Source organism: Myotis daubentonii, chromosome 14, assembly GCF_963259705.1.
Source record: "Myotis daubentonii chromosome 14, mMyoDau2.1, whole genome shotgun sequence".
In the NCBI taxonomy this organism is placed as follows: domain Eukaryota; kingdom Metazoa; phylum Chordata; class Mammalia; order Chiroptera; family Vespertilionidae; genus Myotis; species Myotis daubentonii.
The window spans coordinates 52,139,053-52,160,081 of NC_081853.1; the positions used below are offsets into that span (position 1 = coordinate 52,139,053).

The 21,029-nt window shown below is 60.3% G+C and overlaps 1 protein-coding gene across 4 annotated transcripts in view; it reads right to left on the bottom strand.

Annotated features, from left to right (window-relative positions):
- Positions 1-21,029, bottom strand: part of SCN5A (sodium voltage-gated channel alpha subunit 5) — a 72,652-nt gene that overhangs the window by 45,910 nt on the left and 5,713 nt on the right. For 2 of the 4 annotated variants that reach the window (XM_059664432.1, XM_059664430.1), the window contains exons 3-11: positions 16,570-16,659; positions 15,095-15,223; positions 9,337-9,428; positions 5,875-6,105; positions 4,325-4,388; positions 2,897-3,038; positions 2,210-2,407; positions 1,097-1,276; positions 190-561 (exon numbers count right to left, since the gene is read on the bottom strand). In XM_059664432.1, coding sequence (XP_059520415.1) covers positions 190-561; positions 1,097-1,276; positions 2,210-2,407; positions 2,897-3,038; positions 4,325-4,388; positions 5,875-6,105; positions 9,337-9,428; positions 15,095-15,223; positions 16,570-16,659 — 1,498 coding nt within the window. Of the gene's footprint in view, positions 1-189; positions 562-1,096; positions 1,277-2,209; positions 2,408-2,896; positions 3,039-4,324; positions 4,389-5,874; positions 6,106-9,336; positions 9,429-9,576; positions 9,669-15,094; positions 15,224-16,569; positions 16,660-21,029 lie in introns of all 4 variants that reach the window. The other 2 variants (XM_059664433.1, XM_059664431.1) reach the window with 1 other exon arrangement.

Consider the following 21,029-nt stretch of genomic DNA (forward strand, 5'->3'; position numbering starts at 1 on the left):
TAAACACTGAGCTACCATTTACCAATTATTAAATACTTAACTATCATCCCTGTTTATCAGCATAACGCACCCCCAGAACCCGGCACACACCCGGTGCTCAGTAAATACGGGGTGAGTGTATTTTGACCCGACCCTGGTGATGAGCTGGAGACCAGCATTGCCCTGGCGCTGCGTCGAGGGCTGGCTCACCGTGTCCGGGGGGCGCTCCAGCATCATGGGGCGGAGGAGGCGGCTCCCTGGGGAGGTGGCCTCAGGGTCGCCTGCCCCTAGCAAGGAGACCACCCCATTGCAATCGATGGTGCTGTTCCTTTTGCCATTGAGGGCGTGGCCGGGAGCTGCGGTCCCGGGGCTGGGCTGTGGCTGGGCACTAGGCCGGCGCAGGGACCAGGGCACCAGCAGTGACGTGCGGTGGCTCTCGCTGTCCCCCGCCGTGCTGTTTTCATCGTCGGCAAAATCTGTCTCCGACCCCGTATCTCGCCGGCGAAAGGTGAAAATGCTCCCTCGCCTGGAGTGTGACCTCACGGAGGTCCTGTTGAAGCCCTGGGTGAGGCCGAGGTGGTTCTGAGGGCACAGGCAGAGGGGACATCACCACGACAGCCCTCCCAGTGCTCCCAGCTCATCCCTGGTGGCATCCGTCCAGCTCACCTTCTCAGACGACTGCGGGCTTTAGCTGGCCACAGTCTGGGTGAGCTGGGCCGAGGGGAGGGGTGTTCAGGGAAGGGGGGCGGGGCTAGAGCAATCTGGTCCTTTCGGGGACCTTTGCTCACCTGCAGCCTGTGCCTCTGGGGCTTTGAGATTGACGCTCACCTGGGCTAAGGCTGGTCAGGGGGAGAGGAGGCAGGAAGGCTCCTGCAGTGTAGACCAGCCTGGCCCGAGCAGCCATGCCCCTCACTCATATGGGCCTGTCCTTGGAGTCCTACCAATGGACACTGTAGGGTGTCTACCAGTCCCAGATCAATGCTGGGGACCTGGCTGAATGTGGGATATCATAACACCCAGACCTCCTTGGGGAGCAGCCATCTGTGACTGTACCAGGGGCCCGACATGAAGGGCTTCTGATCTGCCCTAACGGGGGCAGGGCCACGGCGGGGGCTACCATTGCTCTGGGGCCATCCTCCGAGTCCGACTTGGGAAGCCTGTCATCCCCACACTCCTCCGTCCCCGAAGACAGTTGTTTTCTCCTCTTGCTCCTTTTCTCATGGGCGGTGGCTGGGGGCAAAGGGGACATCTCCAAGGAGCTGCGGGACACGCTGTCCGCACCCCTGATGGTGAGGGCCTGGAACAGGGCGGAAGAAGGGATGTCTTGGTCATCGGGACTACAAGCAGTCGCAGGCTAAGACCCACCAGGTAACTCTCGGGGCCTTGGTTTTCCCCAGCAGTAAGGGGACTTGCACACTTACTCCCACATCAGGGCATCATGGAGAGATGAGCTCAGACAGACCCAGAATGTTCTATGAAAGAACCTAGTCCAGGGAGGAGGAGAATCGTGGCTGACATGGCAGCGTTTGGAAGAGGCGAGTGTGGGGGACAGATGGATGGGGTGTCAATGAGCTGAAGTGAAAGAGCTAGAGGTCAGAGGACCTTCTAGAAGGTTTGGCTAGCCAAAATGGGTGCTGGGGGTGGTGGCATGGGGCAGTGAGAAGAAAGTAGATGTCTACAGCCTGGCTTCCAACAGGCTTGCTCTGAGGTTTTCTTTGTATTTATTGTTTTTTAGTAATCCTCACCAGAGGATATTATTCCATTGATTTTTTTAGAAAGAGTGGGAGGGAGGGGGAGAGAGAGAAACATCGATGGGAGAGAGACACATCGATTGGCTGCCTCCCGCATGTGCCCCCGCCAGGCTGGGGATCAAGACTGCAACTGAGGTACGTGACCTTGACTGAAATCGAACCTGGGACCTTCAGGCCAACGCTCTATTCACTGCGCCAAACCGCCTATGGCTCTGTGGTTATTTTCTAGGCTGGCTCAGGCCTCCAACCTTGGACCCTTCTCACTGCCCCACCAGAAGGCGCCCAGTGGCCTGGATAACTACGTCCATGGACACATGGATCTCTTTTGTCCAGCATGCACTGTGCTCACAGGAACCACCTTTACCCAGCGGGCACCACACCTCCAGGCACCAGCACACTCAGCAGGCACCGTGCTTACAGGCACCCACCGTCAGGGGAGGGCTTGCTCTGGAGGCCCCGTGGCTGCACCGCTCACCCACCTCCTGCTCTTTCTTGAGCATCTCCATGGCCTCCTGGAATCGTTTTTCCTTCTCCTCCGTCTCAGCGATGGTGGCTTGGTTTTGCTCCTCGTAGGCCATGGCGACCACGGCCAGGATCAGGTTCACCAGGTAGAAGGAGCCCAGGAAGATGACCAGCATGAAGAATATCATGTAGATCTTCCCTGCGGACCTCAGGGTCTGGGGGAGCCGGGGGGCAGAGGTCATCCTCCCTGGGCCCCCTTCTGGGTCATGGTCATGGCATTTCAGAGTGGCCTAGCCCGGATGTGCCAGGAGCTCAAATGGCCACACCTGGGGAGGGGCTAGAGCGCGTCCCACCTACAGAGGGAAGTGTCCTATGGAGAATGGCCTATGCACAGGGAGTGGTGTCCCACCCACAGAGGGGCAGCCTGTCACAGTCAGCAGGGACATGTACCTACAGAGGGGACTATTCCATCACATAGGGTGGAGGACAGTCCCACTCACAGAGCAGAGTGTCCAAGGTTGGGTACTTGGTCATCAGCAGAGAGTTTCTTCGTTTGCTGAGCCCCCATCCCTCAGATGCAAGGGCCCCCTGTCCCCGGACCCTCCTCAGTTGCTGGAGCCACTCTGGCAGGGACAGCCTGGGCCCCGGTGCGGGGTCCTGAGCCCGTTCCTGGTGTCCCTCTGCTGGCCCGAGCACTCACGCACCTGCTGGTAGAGGCGCTCCCAGCAGTCCTGCGTCATCAGGCGGAAGAGCGCCAGGAAGGCCCAGGCGAAGGAGTCGAAGCTGGTGTAGCCGTGGTCGGGGTTCTCGCCTGCCTTCAGGCACCGGTAGCCCTTGGGACACGTCCTGCAGCCAGACACGCAGACTCCGTCTCATGCTGTGAGGGGGCCTCTGCTCCCGACACCCTTGCTGGGCCTGGTTCGTCTTCCTGGGCAGCCCAGGGTGTGCCCCACTGCCCGGTGCTGTCCGCACGGCTTTCCATGCTGTGCCTCCTCCTGCCGGGGACCCTGTCTTCCCCTTTTCTCCATCCGTCTGTATTCTGCTGGGCTCAAACCCAGCCCCCTTCTGCCCATAAGACACACCATCCCGGCTGCTGTCGGAGCCACCTCGCCCCTCGCAGAGGAAGTGCTAAGGGCCTGGCTCACGTCTCTTCCTCTGCCTGCCACCCCATGGGAGTGAGCACAGTGCCAACACGCAGGCCAGCAGTGAGGCTTGGCTGAGCTGAACAGGATGGAGCCCAGAGCAAAGGCTGGGCCACGGGGTTGGGGGATGCTTCTGGGCTGGGCGGGCTGGCCCTGGCCACGTCTACAGAATGACTGTGCACGGGGTGCAACGAGGCAGACCCACAGTTCACTGAGCTGGAGGGGCAGCCTCTCCCCCAGAGACGGAGCACAGGGCTGGCTTCACGTGTGCTTGCCGTGCAGGAGAGAGAAGGGGCAGGGGGGGCTCAGCAAGCGGGAGGATCAGCCAAGGGCCTCTGTGCCTTGCTGATGTCCTCAGACCCTGAGACAATCTCTTAGTGGCACAAAGGGCTCTGGCACTTCCTACTCAGAGATGGGGGACCACAGCCCCACAGACACCTTCCCCACCAGGTGAGCCCGTGTCCCCTCCCCTAACATCCTATAGCCTATCACCTACCCAGGCCCCGGTGTGCACATGACACTGGGCCTGTGGTACCACACGCAGGTACCACACGCAGGTCCAGGGCCTGCATGGCCTGGGGGAGGGTCTAGGCTGCGGGGGGAGCCCAGACTCACTCCTGAGCCGATGCACAGACCAGCAGGGAGGGAGTGGGAAGGAGCAGCCCAGGAATGGAGCGGGGGTTGAGCTAGTTGGGGGCCCTGCAGGGCCTCCAGGCTACTCTCGGGCCCACCCCATCTTCAGGGCCCTGTTCGCCCTCCCTGTAGATCTGTACCCCCATCCCTTTCTTTACCCCTTTCGCAGCCATCTCTGCTGTAGGGGAGAGGGTTGGGGAAGCTGCCAGGGACCTGGCAGGGAGGGAGGCAGGGGGAGGCCTTGCTGACCCTGGGGTCACAGGCCAAACCTGAAAGCATATTGAGAAAGCACCAGGAGACTCCCCTGGCTGGGCGAGGTGGTCCTTGGGGGCGGGGGGCGGGGGGAGTGCCTCATACCCGGCGTCAGAGCTGTTCCCACACAGTAACACGTCGCTGGTGCCGTTCTTGAGCATGTAATTTCCTGGAAGAGACATATCCAGTGGTGAGGGTCAAGGTGGCCCAGCCGCCTGGGCTCTGGCCTTGCACCCAGGACTTTGCAGAGGTAGAGACACAGGTGGTGGTCTTCCCACCTCTCCTCCTCCTCCTCCTCCTCTGACATTCAGCTGCCAGAGTCCCTAGCTCTCTCGGGAGACTCAGAAGGCCCCACAGGGAGCATCTGCACTTTGCCTCGTGCCACACACGGGGCCACCGGGCCGAGAGGCCCTGCACTAGGAGGCAGGGGCCTGGGCAGAGCTCCAGCTGGGCTGCCGAGTCACGGCGTGGCCTCAGCAGGCGACTGCCCGGCTCTGTCTGGATCTACTTCCTTGTGCATAAAGTGATGGAAGTGGCGCCTGCCCCAGTCACCGTGGCCAGAGTGTGGTCTCTTCGGACAGGGCCGGGGGGGAGGGTGGGCAGGGCCAGGCCCTCTCCTCTCTGTGGCCATCCGTCCGTCCCCAGCACTCACTGCTCCCTGCCTTAGTCTTAGGCAGCAGTTCTCCAAGTCTGGTCCTGGGACCCGCGGTGTCAAATGAGAACTGGAGAGAAATGTAACTTCCTGGGTGCCCTGCCCCCCAATCTACTGAAGCTCGGGGTGGGCCCCCCGCAGTCTGTTTTCCGAAGTCCTCCAGGTGACTGGCGCCCATGAACCCTTGGAGCCAGTGCTGTGCGGCCACAGCTGAGCCATATGCCAATTCCCCCTCTGAGGTTCTGCCTATGCTGCTTTCCCAAAGTGGTCGCCGGGGCAAGCGAGAGGCCCTCACTTCCCAGTGGCCCTCAGGGTCCTTGTGGAATACGGCCTAGGACAGTGTCTCCCTCGGTCCAGACCCATGGCACTCGCCAAGAGATGTGCTGGCCACCAGCCCGGAGCATGGCAGTGTCACCCATGGGGCAATGGCACCTCAGGGGCTCACATGACTGTGCAATCACTAAGCTTGCCCCATCCCTTTCATGGGGTTCTGGGGAGCATGTGTGTGGCAGTAACATCCTGGCAAGGAACCCCGAGGTCAACTGAAAAAAAATCTCATGCCATGCAGGTGGGGCCTCTGCTCTGGAGCCTGATAAGCTACCCTGGCTCCGTGTCCCACCCTTTCCCCATCCAACACTCCCCTCTCTGCAGACAGGACGGTCTCTAGGGTCAGTCCCTCCTCAACATGTCGCAGCTGCTGCTCCCGTCTGGCTCTCCATCGAGCCCGAACCCCTTCTTTGCCAACCTTGAAGCATCATCTCCACCCAGCCCGAGAACTTGGAGGGCAGCCCTACATCTGCTCCCCTTCTTCCTCTCTCTGGGTCCAAAGGTAGGGGCTGGGGTTCCTGAGCCCGCAGCTGCATCTCGGGCGGAAGGGGGGGGGGTCAGACAGGGTTTGGACGGCCCTGCAGGGAGGCCTGCCCAGTGGCAAGGCCGGTGTGGGCGGTGGCCCGGCCCTGGTGGCCTCAGAAAGCCTGGCCCGGGCCCCGGGGCGAATGCGTACCTGGATCGTTGAGGTAGAGGTCCAGCGAGTCCCAGACCTGGCCGCCGGCCTCCACGGAGCCGTTGGTGTCGTTGAGCTCCGTGAAGTTGCGCACGCACTTGTGCCTGAGGTTGCCCATGAAGAGCTGCAGGCCGATGAGGGCGAAGACGCTGAGGCAGAAGACGGTGAGGACCATCACATCCGCCAGCTTCTTCACGGACTGGATCAGCGCCCCCACAATGGTCTTCAGGCCTTGGGGGAGGCGACCACAAGCATGGGGTCACTCCCGGGCACCGGGCCTCCCGCTCCCCCGGACGGGGGCAGGCCCGAGGGGGTGCTGGGCCACACGGGCCATCGTGAGGTGGGGGCAGAGTGCAGGAGGACTCTGCTTCTCTGAGATTCTGTCCCGATTCCCCTGGGGCAGGAGCCATCCGATGGTGTGTTTTCAGAGCACCCAGTCCCCCTTGCTCTCCACTAGCCTCGTACGTGAATTGGGCGTGGAAAATGCCTTTTGCTTGAGGAAGCAAAGACTCAAAGCCTGCCCCCCTCTGGCGCTGTCCCAAGGTATGCTGGGCCTGCCCCTTTAAACATAGCCTACAGACAGGCGATTGAGGTGAGGCCCATTCAAGGACAATGGAGGGGCGCAGCCTTGATCCTGTGACGGGGAGAGACACAGCCACCCTTGGTGGAGGGTCTAGTCCATGTGCTGGGGGGCTGGGCAGGGGGGAGGTCTGGCAAGGCCCTGCTGGTAATGTCCTCAGGGGCCTGTTCTGGCTCGCTGTCCCCCTCTGGGAAAGGTGCAGGGGCAGGGGCGGGGTGGGCCTGTATTGCATTTTCCTCCTCTGCCCTGTGCCTCTGGGACCCGACCCTGCGCATCCCCTTCCCCAAAGCGGAGAGGCCGTGACCTGTTAGTCGCACAGCCCAGCTCCCTACAGAAGCCAGCGCCACACAGTGAGGTGACAGAAAAGCAGGTGCAGACACGGTCCGTCTGACACCTGAGCGACTGCCCTACGAGAAGTTCAAGTTCGAGCACAGCATGGGGCGTGAGGGAGCTTCTTTGCCAGCAGCAGGGCCCTGCCCCACGACCCCGTCCACCTTCCCCCCACCTCCCCACCCCACCCCCACAAGCGGCCAGATCTCAGATTAAGCTCCATCCATCCATTGTCCAGCCGGTTAATGTGTTAGGAGCACCCGTGGCAGCTGTGCCTGAGGCTGCTGTGTCCATGACCCGAGACAGGGAGGCGGCGGGGGGCAGGCACGGGAGAGGAATTCTCAGCCATGGTGCCACCAACGCTGCTGCCTGCCCAGGGTGCAGAGGCACTCAGCACTCTCTGTGGAAATCGTCCTGGCAGATGCTGGCAACCGCCTGGGCAGTGGGGGGACCTCGCAGGGGTCTGGGCATGCGGTGGTGGTGGTGGTGGTGGGATTCACGAGTCCTTTGGAGTCCAGGACCCCTTTTCTCTAGTGGAGGTTCTTGGACCCCTCAGCGGGCACACTCTGGTTCTGCCCACTGGGCCCAGAGACCTTGCCCATAGCCTGGGGGCCTGTGGGGGGCTCGGTGAGGGGTGGTGGGCAGCAGCTTGCACACCCAAATTGGATGCTGTCTCAACGGCTAGGTCGGAGCCTCTTTGGCCTAAAGCATCCAGTTCAAGGCCCAGCCAGGCACCTAGTGGTCTTTGGTCATTGGTTGGTGAGCACAGACTAACCCCTTTAATGTTTCTCATATCGATGACAGGGTTCACTTTTGGCAAGAATAATTCCAAAGCAATAACAAGATGCGTTTTGAAAAGACCCAGGAAGGAAGGTCCAAGTCCTGGGGGGACCAGATGAAAAACTTTCTGGCCACTAAAAGTCTAACAGGCTGGGCAAAGAGCCCTCAGAAACCGACCATTCCTATTCCATCCCCCTGTTATGGGAAAGGAGGCCAAGGTCTGGAGAGGGCCTAGGCTACGTAAGACTCAGCTCAGGGGGCACCTCCTCCGGGGAGCCTTCCAGGATATGGGCCACAGCATTTTCCTAGTGACCACTTTCAGGGTCTGCTCTCTGCTGCTTCCCTGGGTTGCCGGCACCTTGAAGGGACCCCAGGGGGCTGGGTTCAGGTTGACAGGCTTCTGCTTTCCCCCAGGACTGAGAAATAGTTTTCTTTGTCAGCCTTTCTTACAAGAGACTAGAACATGGCTGTCCTTCACTGCTATAGTCAGTGTGCTTAACCTCTCTTGTGAGGTGTGCTCTGAGGCTGTCCCTGAGACCCTAGAAGACAGACCCCAAGGCTTCTGAGCATGTATGTGCTTGTCAAGGCAAAGGACACCTGTCCCAATGGGGCAGCTCCATGGGAGTGGCTGGGAGCAGCGGCTCCCCCTTGCTATTGGCTCTCAGCAGGAATCTGGGCCGCCTGTGAGGGGCAAGTGGCCCCTCTGCATATCCCATGGTGGGTTCGGAGGCCAGGAGGAACCTTCTGAGGCTGGGTGTGAACACCGCATAAGGGGGGAGTGCTCCTCATAAGATAATTAACCCCACCAGGGGGAGTCTGAACACCTCCAGGGAGCTCAGAGCAGGGCGCCTGCCTCGGTGGGGGCAGTAACAGCCAAATGCAGGCCCAGGGGCTGGGACCCACCAGCTTGTCACAGAGGAGCAGGTGCAACCACCCGGCTCACGGAATCCTCTCCTCAGCCCTGACCCTCCAGATCAGCGGCGTGCAAGTCTCCAGCTGCCTTCCGAGCAGAAGAGCCTTCCCCGCTCCGCTCCAGAACAAGCCCTAGAAAGCCGCTGGGCAGGGCCCTCGGGGCTCTGAAACCGTGTGTCTTTCGGGAGCCTCCCTGGATGGATGGGGCTGCCGGACTTTCTAGGGAAGCCGGCTGGCCTTGGGAGACTTCCTGCTGCGGTTGCCAACATCTGTCAAGGAGAATTTCTGCCGGAGGCTACCATGCGCGCTTTGCTAAACCTCTACCGCACCATGCAGCGAGGGCTGTTAGACGCCAAGGCCGCCGCGCCTGTCCGCAGAGTACGCTCGCTCGGTTCACAGCCTGGGGCTGGGCCTGGGCTCTGCACGGATCCCCGGAGGGGGTGCAGGCAGGGGCTGGGCACCCGCCAGGAAAGGCGGGCGGGGTTCTCCTTTTTTGTTCCCCGTGTGGATGAGGAGGATGCTTCAGGCAGAAGCAAGTCACATACAAGCTTTCAGCTATTCAAACAGCTGTCAGTTGGGGAAAGAAATTCCGATCTGGTGGAGAATCTGGGTTCGTTCCAGGCCCTGCCAGGGGGTTTCTATGTCCCCCCGCGTCTGTGCGAGTGGGCTTGGCTGGGGTGGGTGAAGCCCCTCCCGGAGCTTTGGGGAGACAGCCGTGCCCACTGCCGTCCGCTCCCACACCCGAGCTCTGGGGCAGGTATTCTGCTGACAGGCACATGCGAGGGGCCTTCCTGAGGGTCCCCTTGACGCTCAGGCGGCCGGAAAGTCCCTCCAGCCTTGGCGTTTAACCTGATTTTCACCTGAAATGACTGATATAGTTTTCAGGGCCCGGAGGACTCGGAAGGTGCGTAAAGCTGAGACATTGCCCAGGTCCACAAATTCAGTTGTGTATCTGCAACAAGGGAAACGCACACACACGACACAGTGACGACACGCCAGGAGGAGACACACGGTGGGTGGGTTGGAGGGGGTGGGGGGAGGGGGAGACAGAGAGAGAGTCACTTGTCGCCGAGATCTGCGAGGCGCGCCTGGCGTCTTACCTGGGATAACCGAAATAGTTTTTAGAGCTCTCAGGACTCTGAAAGTTCGAAGAGCCGACAAATTGCCTAGCTTTATATTTTCTGATACATACCTGCAGAATCAAACCACAGTTATTGGGATTTACAGCAGCACCTCAGCCTGCCCTCCCGGCCAGCCCTCCCGCATAGGGAGGAGTGTGGATGGGCGCGGGGCTCCCCTAAATTCTCTCCCTGAGCCGAACCCTCCTGCCACGGGGACCTCCGCGAGGGTGCCTTGGGGATTCCACACAGCAAGCCCCAGGCGGCTTCCGTGGTGATGGTCCCGTGAACACCCGGTGCCAGGAGGCAACGACTCGGCCACATTCGCCGTGACACTGGGGACCGTGACGCAACACGTGGCAGGCAGGGGCTGAGGATGGAGACGCAGCGGGGTGGAGAGGGACACTCTCCCAGTAGGCCTTGGCCAGGCGATAGAGGCGCAGGTGGGCTTCTGAGCCTGGGTTCCCTCCGCATTTTCTATGGCCTGGATCACCCGCTTGTGCCTGCCTGGCTGCTCCACACCAGGGGACCCTGAAGGCCCGGCTGAGACCACCCCGGAAGTGTGGCTGGGTGTCTGAGGGCTGTCCACTTTCTCCCCACAACCATCAGGAGTCAACCGAGAAACAGAGTCCTCAACATGATGCTTTGGAAGATGAGAAGGGAGGTTGCCTGATCATTCAGCTCCCCCACTGCTCACAGGCAGTGGCCAACACAAGAAGAGAAAAAAGCAGGACCAGGGATCTGAGGGAGACTCCAACCCCTCCCCCCGGCATGAGTCCACCCCAGTCTCACCCCCGACCCTCACTGTCCCCCAGGGATGCCCTGGGTCTCCCCAGGAGGAGAGACCTCTGGAGGTGAGCAGCCATTGGGGTTTGCTTGAGCCCAGTGGTGCTGAGCAGAGCGGAGTGGGCGGGGGCTCCCGCCTACAGCTTGGACCTCCATGGCCTCCGTGGGCACAGGAGGAAGGAGTGCTCTCTGGGGGCAGGAACCTGCCCAAGCAGAGTGTGAGGACACGTGTGGAGGGGCCACATGACCAGAATGTCTGAGAGACGGAGGGACAGTGTGTGACCAGGGCCATCGGGACAATGGCAAGTGACTTGTGATATTTAACCAACGGCTTCGCGTGCCGGGTGTCTGACATTTAACCGGAGGTGTCTGATGTTTAACAAAGAACAGCGGACTCGGGCCGTCTGATGTTTAACCAAGTGTGTCTGACTTGGTGTCTGAGTGATGTCAGACCCAGGACGTCAGCCCAGCGACGCCGGGAGAGTGCCAAGGGTGGGCGGGCAGTGCCGCGGGACTCACTCTGCCAGGCAGTCGGGGCACCAGGCCCCTCCACTCTACTCGGAACTTCTGCATCGGCCTTCGGGCCGGGGGTGTCTACAGAGAAGGACTTGGCAGCTGTGTCAGGGGACTCGGTGTCCGGGGGTCAGCAGAGTCCATCCAGTGTGGCCCAGCGCTGACACTGGCTGGCACCAGCGTCCTCCATGGCCACGCACGGGGCCTACAGACCACGTCTGCTCCCTCCTTGCTCACTACATCCCTGCAGGGATGGGGAGTCCGCGGAACTTTCCTTCTTGTCACACCACAGGCAGTTTCCACTTCCACTCTGCCTCCTGGACCCACTTCAGCTAACAGATCTTCCTCCAGGGCAGCGATAATCGGATGCAGCCCCACCTTCCGGCGGGGAGCAGAAGTCACCTCCTTTGTTCTGGCCCATATACACCTACTGATTTGGTCCGCGCTCCCTCTCGACTTTTGATGGCTACTCCGATCTCTCTGACGGGTCAGACCTTCAGGCCTCTGTTCCACGTTCCTCTCTCAGGCTTGGACTCTGTCCAGACACAGTGCTGCCTTAACTTTGACGGTCAAGTTAAGCGGGAAACGTTGCCCATGCTGCCATTCATGGATGCCACGGCCGGCTGGGGACTCTGGGCCCTGTCTCCTGCGGCTGGCTGGACGGGGGCGTGGAGGGGGGTGGCCGGGGGGGAAAGCTTTCCGTGCTTGGCCTCTGGCTTCAAGGTTTTTTCTTCCGGTTCCAGGGAGAGGGGAGTACTGTGTAGATCCGAGAGGGAACCAACCATCCCTGCTTCTCCCCTCCTGTCCTTCATAGACCTGCCTGTCCTGAGGCTCCAGTGAAGTGATTCTGCCCGTCTTTGCCCGTCCCCTTCTCCCTGCACCGCCCGGGCCTGCTGTGCCCCCTCCCATTCGATGCCGATGGCCCCTCCTGGGCTGCTAGGCAGAGGGCACCCTCAGCACATTAGCTTCGGGGATGATTGCCACCTTCTCCTCTCTGCTCCCCCCACCCCTTCCCCTCCAGGTTTCGTTTCCATAACAACCCCAGAAGGTGGGAGGCTGTGCTAACTGGCAGGTAATGCCCAGCGGGGAGGGGGCCACAGGAAGAGCTCTGGCTGGCGGGCTGCAGGCTGAGTCTGGCGGGCTTCCTGGCACCCCCTCCAACCCTCCCACCACCTCGAAATCAGGTGGAGGTGGAGGTGGGGGGTCAGGTCGAAGCCTGGCCAGGAACACCAGACTTGGGGTGCCTCTCATGGTTATGAGCTAGGAGACGTTGCTGCCGACTCATTCTACCGTTTTGGGCAAGTGCAGGCTCTCTCTGAGCCTCGGTTTCCCCATCTCCATAAGACAGAGATGGGATGGGGAGTTTCATCGAATACAACTTTGCTGCCACTTAAGGCTCCTTTGATTATCCCAAGAGCCCGCGTTATTGAACCAGTTGGCTAGAGCAAAATGCATTTCACTGCATTCCCACGGCAGCCATTAATTGTTTTCATGAGACAGAACCGGTGTCAGTCAAAGCTGCCGGGCCAACCCAGCCCAGAGCACAGCGCTGACGTCCAGTGGGTCCATGCGGTCCTAGGGGAAGCGAGCCTGCTGCTTCTGTGGGACAACGGTGGCCTCTGAGGCCTTGTTCTGCTCTGTCCCCCCCGTCCCGGCTCTGGCACAGGGTGAAGGCAGGCGGGCACACCTGCTCTGTGATTCCGAGCGGAAGGAGCGGTTCCCCGTGGGGTCCTGTGGGGGATGGAGGCCGGGATTCTCTCCTGAGACGGGACAGGAGGACTGGCTAAGGGCCTGAGGTCACGCAGAGCATTTCCCAGAGTCATGGGCTGAAGACAGGCCGGAGCCTGGTGCCCATCAGACAAGGGTCCAGGGCACGGTGTCTTTCCCAGGCTCAGGGGCATCGTCCGCATGAAACCGTGCTGCTCAGGCTCCGGGGTGGGAAGGCAGCCGCGGTGTCCTTCCTGCCGAGCCCCTTTCCTGTGACACTGGGGCCTCAGGGGCCCATGGATCACTGCCCCTTTCCCATGGGGCACAGCGGCCATACCACCCCTTCCCAAGTCAGTGCAAACGCCCGCTCCCACTCTCCTCAGACCGCATGTTCTCAGCTGACCATCCTGCTTGTTATACTGAGCAAAACAGCAGCACTCAGAAGAGACATTTCTTCTCCTCTCGTCATGGGCTCTCTGAGTCCACCTCCCTCTCCCCCTGAAATTCTGCCTTCCCCACTCAACGCCAACGCTCCGCCTGGCCCTAGATTCCCCCGCCCTCGGCCTGCTCAAGCTTCCATCCTGCAATCCCCCCCTTCACCCCAAACTTTCCTTCTCTCCCGAATGCTGCCCATCCGCCTGCAAAGACACCTCCCTTTTTAAACATCCTCCCCGCACCCATCTTCCCCTCTGGCCACCACCCTGCTTTTTATCCTGTTTTCAGCAAATCTCACAACATCGATGTCTCCACTTGCTCCGCCTCCCCTCCTCCCTCTCTCTACAATCAGGCGTAAGTCCTCCACTCATTGACCTGTCTTGTCAAGGTCATTAGCAATATTGACGCTGACGGTCCAGTCTCAGTTCTTGCCTTCCTCACCCGGCCTTGTGGTATCTTTCAAATTGGGTCCCAGCCCTCGGTTGGCTTTTGGGACACTGCTCTCCCCCGATTTCCCTCCACCCTCCCTGGCAGTGCTCTCTGCTCCTCCCCCTCCGCCCCCCCGCATCTGGACCCCCGAGATGTGGAGCGTCCCTCGGTCCAGCCCCCAGGCGGCTTCCCTGCTCCGCCTACACCCCCTCCTGGATGAGCTCAGCCGGTCTCCTGGCTTTAAACACCCTCTGCACCCCGATGGCTTCTGAACGTACGTCTCCAGCTCAGACCTCTAGCCCAAGCTCCAGGTTGGACCCTCCAGCTGCTGACTCCATGTCTCACCCTGGATGTTGTCAAACTTAATACATTCCAAAGTGGCCCTTGGACTCCCTGCCTCCCTCTGCCAGCTCCTCCCTCCATTCTCCATTTCAACAAGTGGTAACACCATTCACCCAGCGGCTCCAGCCAGAGATGGCCCTGGGATTCCCGGTCAGCCCTATCTTCACTGTATATCCAGAATCTGACCGTGGCGCTCACCTTCTCCACCTGGACCCTAGTCCACGCCCCCCCCCCTCCTGGCTACTAAAATAGCCTCTCGACTGCTCTGTTGCTTCCACCCTTCCCCTCTGTCTCCTGTCCACACAGCAGCCAGAGCGGTCTTTGGCTCCCATTGCACTTGGCTCTTACTGTGGCCTGGGAGGAGCCTGCCCCAGCCCCACCACTCTGGGTCCTCCTGCCCCACTACTCTTTCTCCCACTCGCTCAGCTCTCCCCAGCATCGGCCTGCTGCTCTAAGTCTGCACTGAGCCCCTGACCCGCAGCTCCCGCTGGGGAGGCCCGCCCTGATGGGTTGTCTCCACCAGAACCCAGCACCCGATGCCTGGGACACTGATGCCTCCTGGGACATGAGTGACAGGCTCCTACCCAGCCCTTCAGCCAGGGTGTCCTCCCGGGCGAGGAGGCGGGGCCTGAGCGGGTGCGGCAGCAGGCCAGGGGTCGCGTTCACTTCCTGGTGAGCTCCTTGGCATTCGTTTCCTCATTTGTAAAATTGGGTAGGGACTCTCCATCCAGCCCACCTCGCTGGCTGGTGGGAGGACCCTGTGGGACGTGTCAGGGACCAGGTGCCTTAAAATGAGCTGATGTGGAGTCTACGACTGGGCAGAGCAGACATGCTGGTGGGCGTGGCCTGAGTTCCTGGGGATGCCACTTCCCCAGGCTCCTTCTCTCTCTTTACTGTGGTTTCATTCACAGTCACTGTTCACCGTGGTTGGGGCATTTCGGGCTGTAACACTGGGTTCCCTTGGTGGATAGCGCAGAGGGTGCTCAACCAGAATGTTAACGGTGTCCCTTGAGCACAGGGCTGCCATGCGGCTACAGACGGGCAGTGGACCTAACCACCGTGGCCTAAGCTCCTCTGGGCCCAGCTATCCCACCAGGATGAGCTGAGGGCTCCATCCTGACTTCCCCCTGCCAGGGCAGGAAGGTGGGCTGTTAGACGGCCCCATGCAGAGCCACAATGTGGACGGCAGTAGGGGAGGCCGGGAGGGCGGGGCGCAGCGAGATGCACTTGCCCCTCAGGGTGGCCTGGCGCGGCACCGCACAACGCAGAGGGGGAGCGAGGTACTTACGCCATGATAATCACGCTGAAGTCCAGCCAGTTCCACGGGTCCCGAAGGAAGGTGAACGCATGCAGGCAGAAGCCTCGGGCCAGTATCTTGACCAGAGACTCAAAGGTGTAAATGGCAGTGAAGGTGTACCTGGGAGGAGAGACGGGTCTCTCAGGGAGGCGAAGCCTGTGGCCAGGCTCCCCGGCTCCCCAGGTGGCATGAGTCCTGCGCAGTCCCCTCTCAGGGCCCCCAGGCTGGGCTGGCGGTGTGGGCTGAGCTTTGTCTCCAACCTCCAGCTAACAATCCATCTTCCCATGTGGTTCCTCACACAGAGTGCCTGCCGCGTGCCCCCTGTGCCTCCATCTCCTCTTGGTTGTCTTGATGTCAGAGGACCCTCCACCGACCTCCTTACCCCAGCCCTGGGAGTCCGTGGGCACAGGCCTACGGTGGCCACTGGGTCTGCCCCGTGGGACAGTAAGGACACCCAAGTCACAGCCCCTCACCTTATATGTGGGTCCTCAGCAGCTAGTGAGGAGAGAGCATGGTCCGCGCTCAACCGCCTACAGGGCAGGTGGCTACAGAGGTCTATCGTGACCTTGGAAAGGGGGTTCTATTCTAACACCTGAGGACGGGTAGGGACTGTTCTCTCTGCCTGGGGTGGGCTGAAGGCTCCTAAATGCCTGGATGCGGGGGCTGTGGCCCCCAGGAATGGGAGAGGGCCACCCCCTGTGCCTCCCAGGTCCCAGCAGCTGGATGCAGGCCCCGGGGAGGGGGCAGCACTGAGGGGTCCTGTGTGAACAGGGACCGCCACCCGCAAGCTGCTTCCATCTCCTGAAAACAGGAGCCAGATGCACCAAGGGCCTCTGAGGTCTGCGCAGCACCCGCGGGTAAGGCTGTCATCGGGGAAGGACGGAGCAGAAGCAGTTTTCTAAACGGTGCACATGGTGACAGAGGCAGGACTGGGAGGGAAAAGGCGGCAGAGTGTGGTGTTGAAGTGGAGAGAGCCCTGCGCCTCTTCCGGGCGGCCACACCTCCCAGCGGCACGGTATCGGGCAAGGCACTACTCTCCTCCTCTGTCTCCTCATCTGTCAAATAGGATGTGCCTGCACCTACCCTCCTGGGTTGCCGTGAGGGTTAAAGGAGATGATGATGTTTACTGTTCGATGGCAGCGTCTGCCATGCGCTAAGCGCTCAATCAGTTATTATTATTATTATTGTTGTTGTTGTTTGAGGGCCTTCTCCCATGTCCTCAGGCCTCCTTGGGAGGAACCCCTACTTTGCCAACCTGGAAAGCTTCCTCCCCTGAGGGCACAACTCAGAGCCGGAAGCTGGCAGGAGGGGAAGCAGCAAAAGAGGGTGGGGGCTGGGCCAAGAACCCCCCAGGTGGGTGCGTCCCTGAGCCTGGGCCCAGCCCTCTTTAGGGGTGACTGGCAGGGCCGCAGGATAGAAGAGGAAGGGAGGGAGGGCCCAGCCGGAGAGGCCCTGAAGATACTCACTCGACATACTTGGTCCAGGGTGGAGGGTCGTGCTGGGCCATGAACACGCAGTTGGTCAGGATGGTGCACATGATGAGCATGCTGAAGAGCGTGGGCCAGGGGTCAAGGAAAACCACGCCGGGGGCCAGCCAGGCCACCAGGGCCAGAGGGGCCTGGCCCAGGGGTCGTCACTCCCAGGCCAGAGCTGCCACATCCATGAGACAGAGGCTCCAAGAAGACACTTTGGAGCTGTGCCCAGTCCTTACCAACCTCCCCACCCAGGCTGGCCTCTGTCCTCTCCCTGGCACTGCAGCCCCTGAGAGGGACCAGACACACGAACCTGCACCTTTAGCAGGTCCCCTGAAGGGCCCATCCAGAGGCAAGGGGGGAAGGGCACGCCCAAACCTCAGAGGTTTTTACAGCCTCTTTGGAGGGAGGTGGCATTTGTAAACCTCCTCAGGGGCCACTGTCGGAGAGGAAGGCCATGGTGCAGGGTCCGAGTCCTCCCCCCGCCCCCCCCCCCCCACTTCTGTAGGAGCAGCCCAGGCTGACCTGTGGCCTAGGACTTCTCCGTCGAAGTGTCCTGCGGCCACAGCTTCTGTACCTTGTTGGGACACACTGGCCCCGGGAGGCAGGGGGCTGCTCCCCCAGCTGCTTCCTGCCTTTGCACATCTCTTCACTCTTGTCCCCTCTCCCACCTCATACACACCTTCTCCTCCTCTAAGACGCACCCCCCCTTTTCTGAGCAGGAGCACCCCTCGCTGGAGCACCCCCAATAGAGCACTCCCCAGCAGGAGCACCTTAGCGTGTGGTTGCTCTCTGACTGTCAATGTCCCCAGCCAGAGGGGAGCTCTTCAAATGCTCGGACTGTCCGGGGCATCCTTCCGGGCATCCTTCTGGGCCCTTGGCCTTGAACTGAACTGCCTCAGGCCTCGTCTGACCCTGACTCTTTGGCTGTTAAGTCCCAGCTGCTGCTTCAGGCTGGACTGATCTCCACGGCCTCCCTCACCCCTGCAAGACCTACAGAGAAGCAAGGGGCAGACCCTGGGCGCCCCGTGGGCTGGGGCACCCCCAAGAGGCCTGGCCTGGAACAGGAATACTCTGCTGCCCTCACAAATCCCCTCCCCAGCCAGAGAGGAGAGGCTGGGCCTCCTACTCCCTGCGGCTGCCCCAGGCTCCCCACGCTGCCCCAGCCTCAGCCCCTCACTCCCACGGGCTGCCAGGAGCTGCGGTAATTGAGCTCCAGGGGCCTGCCTCCTTCCTCCTACCACAGCTCCACCTCTTCCACGGCCCGACCCGGCCCCGGCAGATGGGGAGACCAATGCAGTCAGGCTGGAGATCAGACTTGTGAGTGGAGGGGCTGCCCCGGCTGGAGGCAGAAGTGAGGCCTCTCAAGTAATCCAGGTGGGAGCTCTCCACACCCCTAGTCCTCCTAGAGCAGCGGTTCTCAACCTGTGGGTCGCGACCCCTTTGGGGGTCGAACGACCCTTTCACAGGGGTCGCCTAAGACCATCGGGAAACACATATATAATTACATATTGTTTTTGTGATTAATCACTATGCTTTAATTATGTTCAATTTGTAACAATGAAAATACATCCTGCATATCAGATATTTACATGACGATTCCTAACAGTAGCAACATTACAGTGATGAAGTAGCAACGAAAATAATTTTATGGTTGGGGGTCATCACAACATGAGAGACTGTATTAAAGGGTCGTGGCATGAGGAAGGGTGAGAACCACTGCGCTAGAGAGACTAGGGAACTGGGCAATAGCATGCCGAGCCTGGCCCCCAATTACAATAAACTCTCCAGGTTCTTATCTGGGATGAGAGGGGTCAGGCTTTGGAGACCCCTTAATCAAACCACAGCTGCTCAGCTCCAAAGCCACAGCCCCCAGGGAGCCTGCATCCCTCCCTGGCAGGGAACAACGCCCCCCCCCACCCCACCCCAGGCACTGAGGTCCCCCCTTACCCCTAGCTTAGTGTCTGCATCCACCTGCCTATGTGACAATCTCTGTGTCAGGCCCACCTCCTTCTCCAGCTTTCAAAGGCAGGATCAGATTCCCATCTTAGTGTTCTCTCTCTCTCTCATACACACACACACACACACACACACACACACACACACCCCACACCTGGGCTCCATGCCGAGTCTTTCCTCATCGGGCAGACAGTTAACAAGCCCCTTGACCAGCCTTTACTCACCCCACAGGCTGCTAAGCCCTCTATAAGGATCCCAGATGAGCCCTGCAGTCTGAAATGATGCTAAGAGCAAGCACTTATGGAGCCGGGTGCGAGGCTCTGCTGTCTGAATCCATGAACTAATTGGATTCTCCCAACAACCCATGAGGAGATACTTCACAGACAGAGGAGACCAAGGCACAAAGAGGTGAAGGTGAAGGATACTGTCGCCGGTAGACTAACAGCCCCTGAAGACAACCAGACTCTGATCCCCAGAAACCGTGACTGTTCATTGATGTGGCGAAGGGACTTTGCAGATGTGATTAAACTAAGGATCCTAAGATGCAGAGACTATCCTGGGTTTTCTGGGTGGGCCCAGGGTCATCACAGGGCCCTTACAAATGAGTGGGGGGGGGGTGGGCAGGGAGCCAGCCTCGGAGGGATGCGTGTGAGAAAGACTCCACCAGCTGTCACGGGCTGAAAGATGAAATGGACCGAGAGCCAGGAATTCACGCAGCCGCTACAGACGGAAAAGCCTAGAAGGCATTCTCCCCCAGAGCCTCCACACTGGGGTAGCCCTGACGATGCCTTGATTTTAGCCCGGGAGAACTTTTTGGATTTCTGACTCCAGGAACTGCAACGGGATAGTTTCGTGTTGCTTTAAGCTGCTAGGCTCGTGGCGCTTTGCTACAGCAGCCGCAGAAAATGACTGCAGGCACACAGCTGGCCCACGGCAGAGCCCAGCTCAGCCACAGCTGCCCCACACCGGGGCCCCTGCACAATGACAACAAAAGTCACCTGGGCCACCCCCTGCCTCCAGACTGCAGCCCCCTCACCCAGCAAGGCGGAATGCGATCCCACCCTGGGCCTTTGCCACCCACAGAGCAGCATGAGAACCAAACACACGCAGGGCTCACACCTGAGAGGAAGCAGCTCGGCCGGTGTGGCTCAAGAGCTGAGTGTCATCCCGCACCAAGAGGTCACTGGTTCGATTCCCAGTCAGGGCGCATGCCTGGGTTGTGGGCTCCATCCCCAGTAGGGGCCGTGCAGGAGGCAGCTGATCAATGTCTCTCTCTCTCTCTCTCAACAATAACAACACACACACACAAACACACACAACACACACACACACACACACACATATATGTATATATTTTTAAAAAGTGTAAGCAGACGGCCATGCAGGAGGAGTGAACTTATTTGCCATTTTAAGAACTGCCACCTGAGCCGGCCCTGTGTGGGAGACAGGGAGGCCCTGGATTCACGGGGCTGCTCTGAGATAGGCTGTTATAAGAAACCAGCCCTGCCTCCAGCTGGGCTTCCTGGAGGAGGTGTTCAGACAGGCCCCGGAGGCTGGCTCGGCTTCCTCTATCCATCAGTCAGCCCAGCAGTCGTGGCAAAGCAGGGTGGGCTGAGGAGGCGCAGACCCCCTCCGTGGAGCCAAGCCGCTCCTGGCTGTGGGGGAGCCGCTCACAGCTCTCACTCGAGCGGAGAAGGCCCCTTGGCAGGGAGCAGCAGGGTGGACAGGCCGCCTTGGCCCAGAGGACCTGCCTGGACACGGACAGAGGGGAGCTGCACGGACTCAGGGAAGAGCCAGAGGAGACAGCACCCTCTACCCCCCAAGTCCTGCAGCCAGTCTGGGCCCCACAGAGACAAGTGATGGGCTGCCTGTCTGGGCGTAGCAGACTCTGGTCTCTGCCACTTGATGCTCAAAACCCTGCTGGCTCTCCTGGCCTTGAGGACGCCCCTTCCACTGCTCTCAGCCACGTGTGTGTGTGTGTGTGTGTGTGTGTGTGTGTGACCACTTCCCACCCAGACTGAGCCTCAAGTCCATCGGGCTTTGCCCAAAGCATCCCCAGGTCCCCCCTGGAGCCCAGCCCGGAGCCAGCACCAGAGAGATGAGTCAGGTGCACTCCTGGCCAGGCCACACCTGTTTGCACTGCCTGGTTCTTTCTGGCCGATGACTGAGCTGGTCCGGTGTGTGGGCAGAAGCACAGGCCAGCTCTCCAGGCCTGAGCTCAGCGGAACATCTCCCATCCTGTCGTGTCATTGTCCCCAAACGCCCACGCCCGGCCTCCTGGTTAAAAAGCCAGCGAGGACCGCCTCCCAAGGAGCCAAGTCCCCAAGGGAAGGGAAGGAACGGTGCGGGTGTTTTCATAGGTTTGTGCTATGAAGCGAACACACACACACACACACATGCGGTTTGATTGCCCATTTGAATCTGCTAGAGACGTGGGAGGCTCTGTGAACAGATCCTGGGCACCCAGGCAGGCGAATGCCTCTTGGTGTGAACAG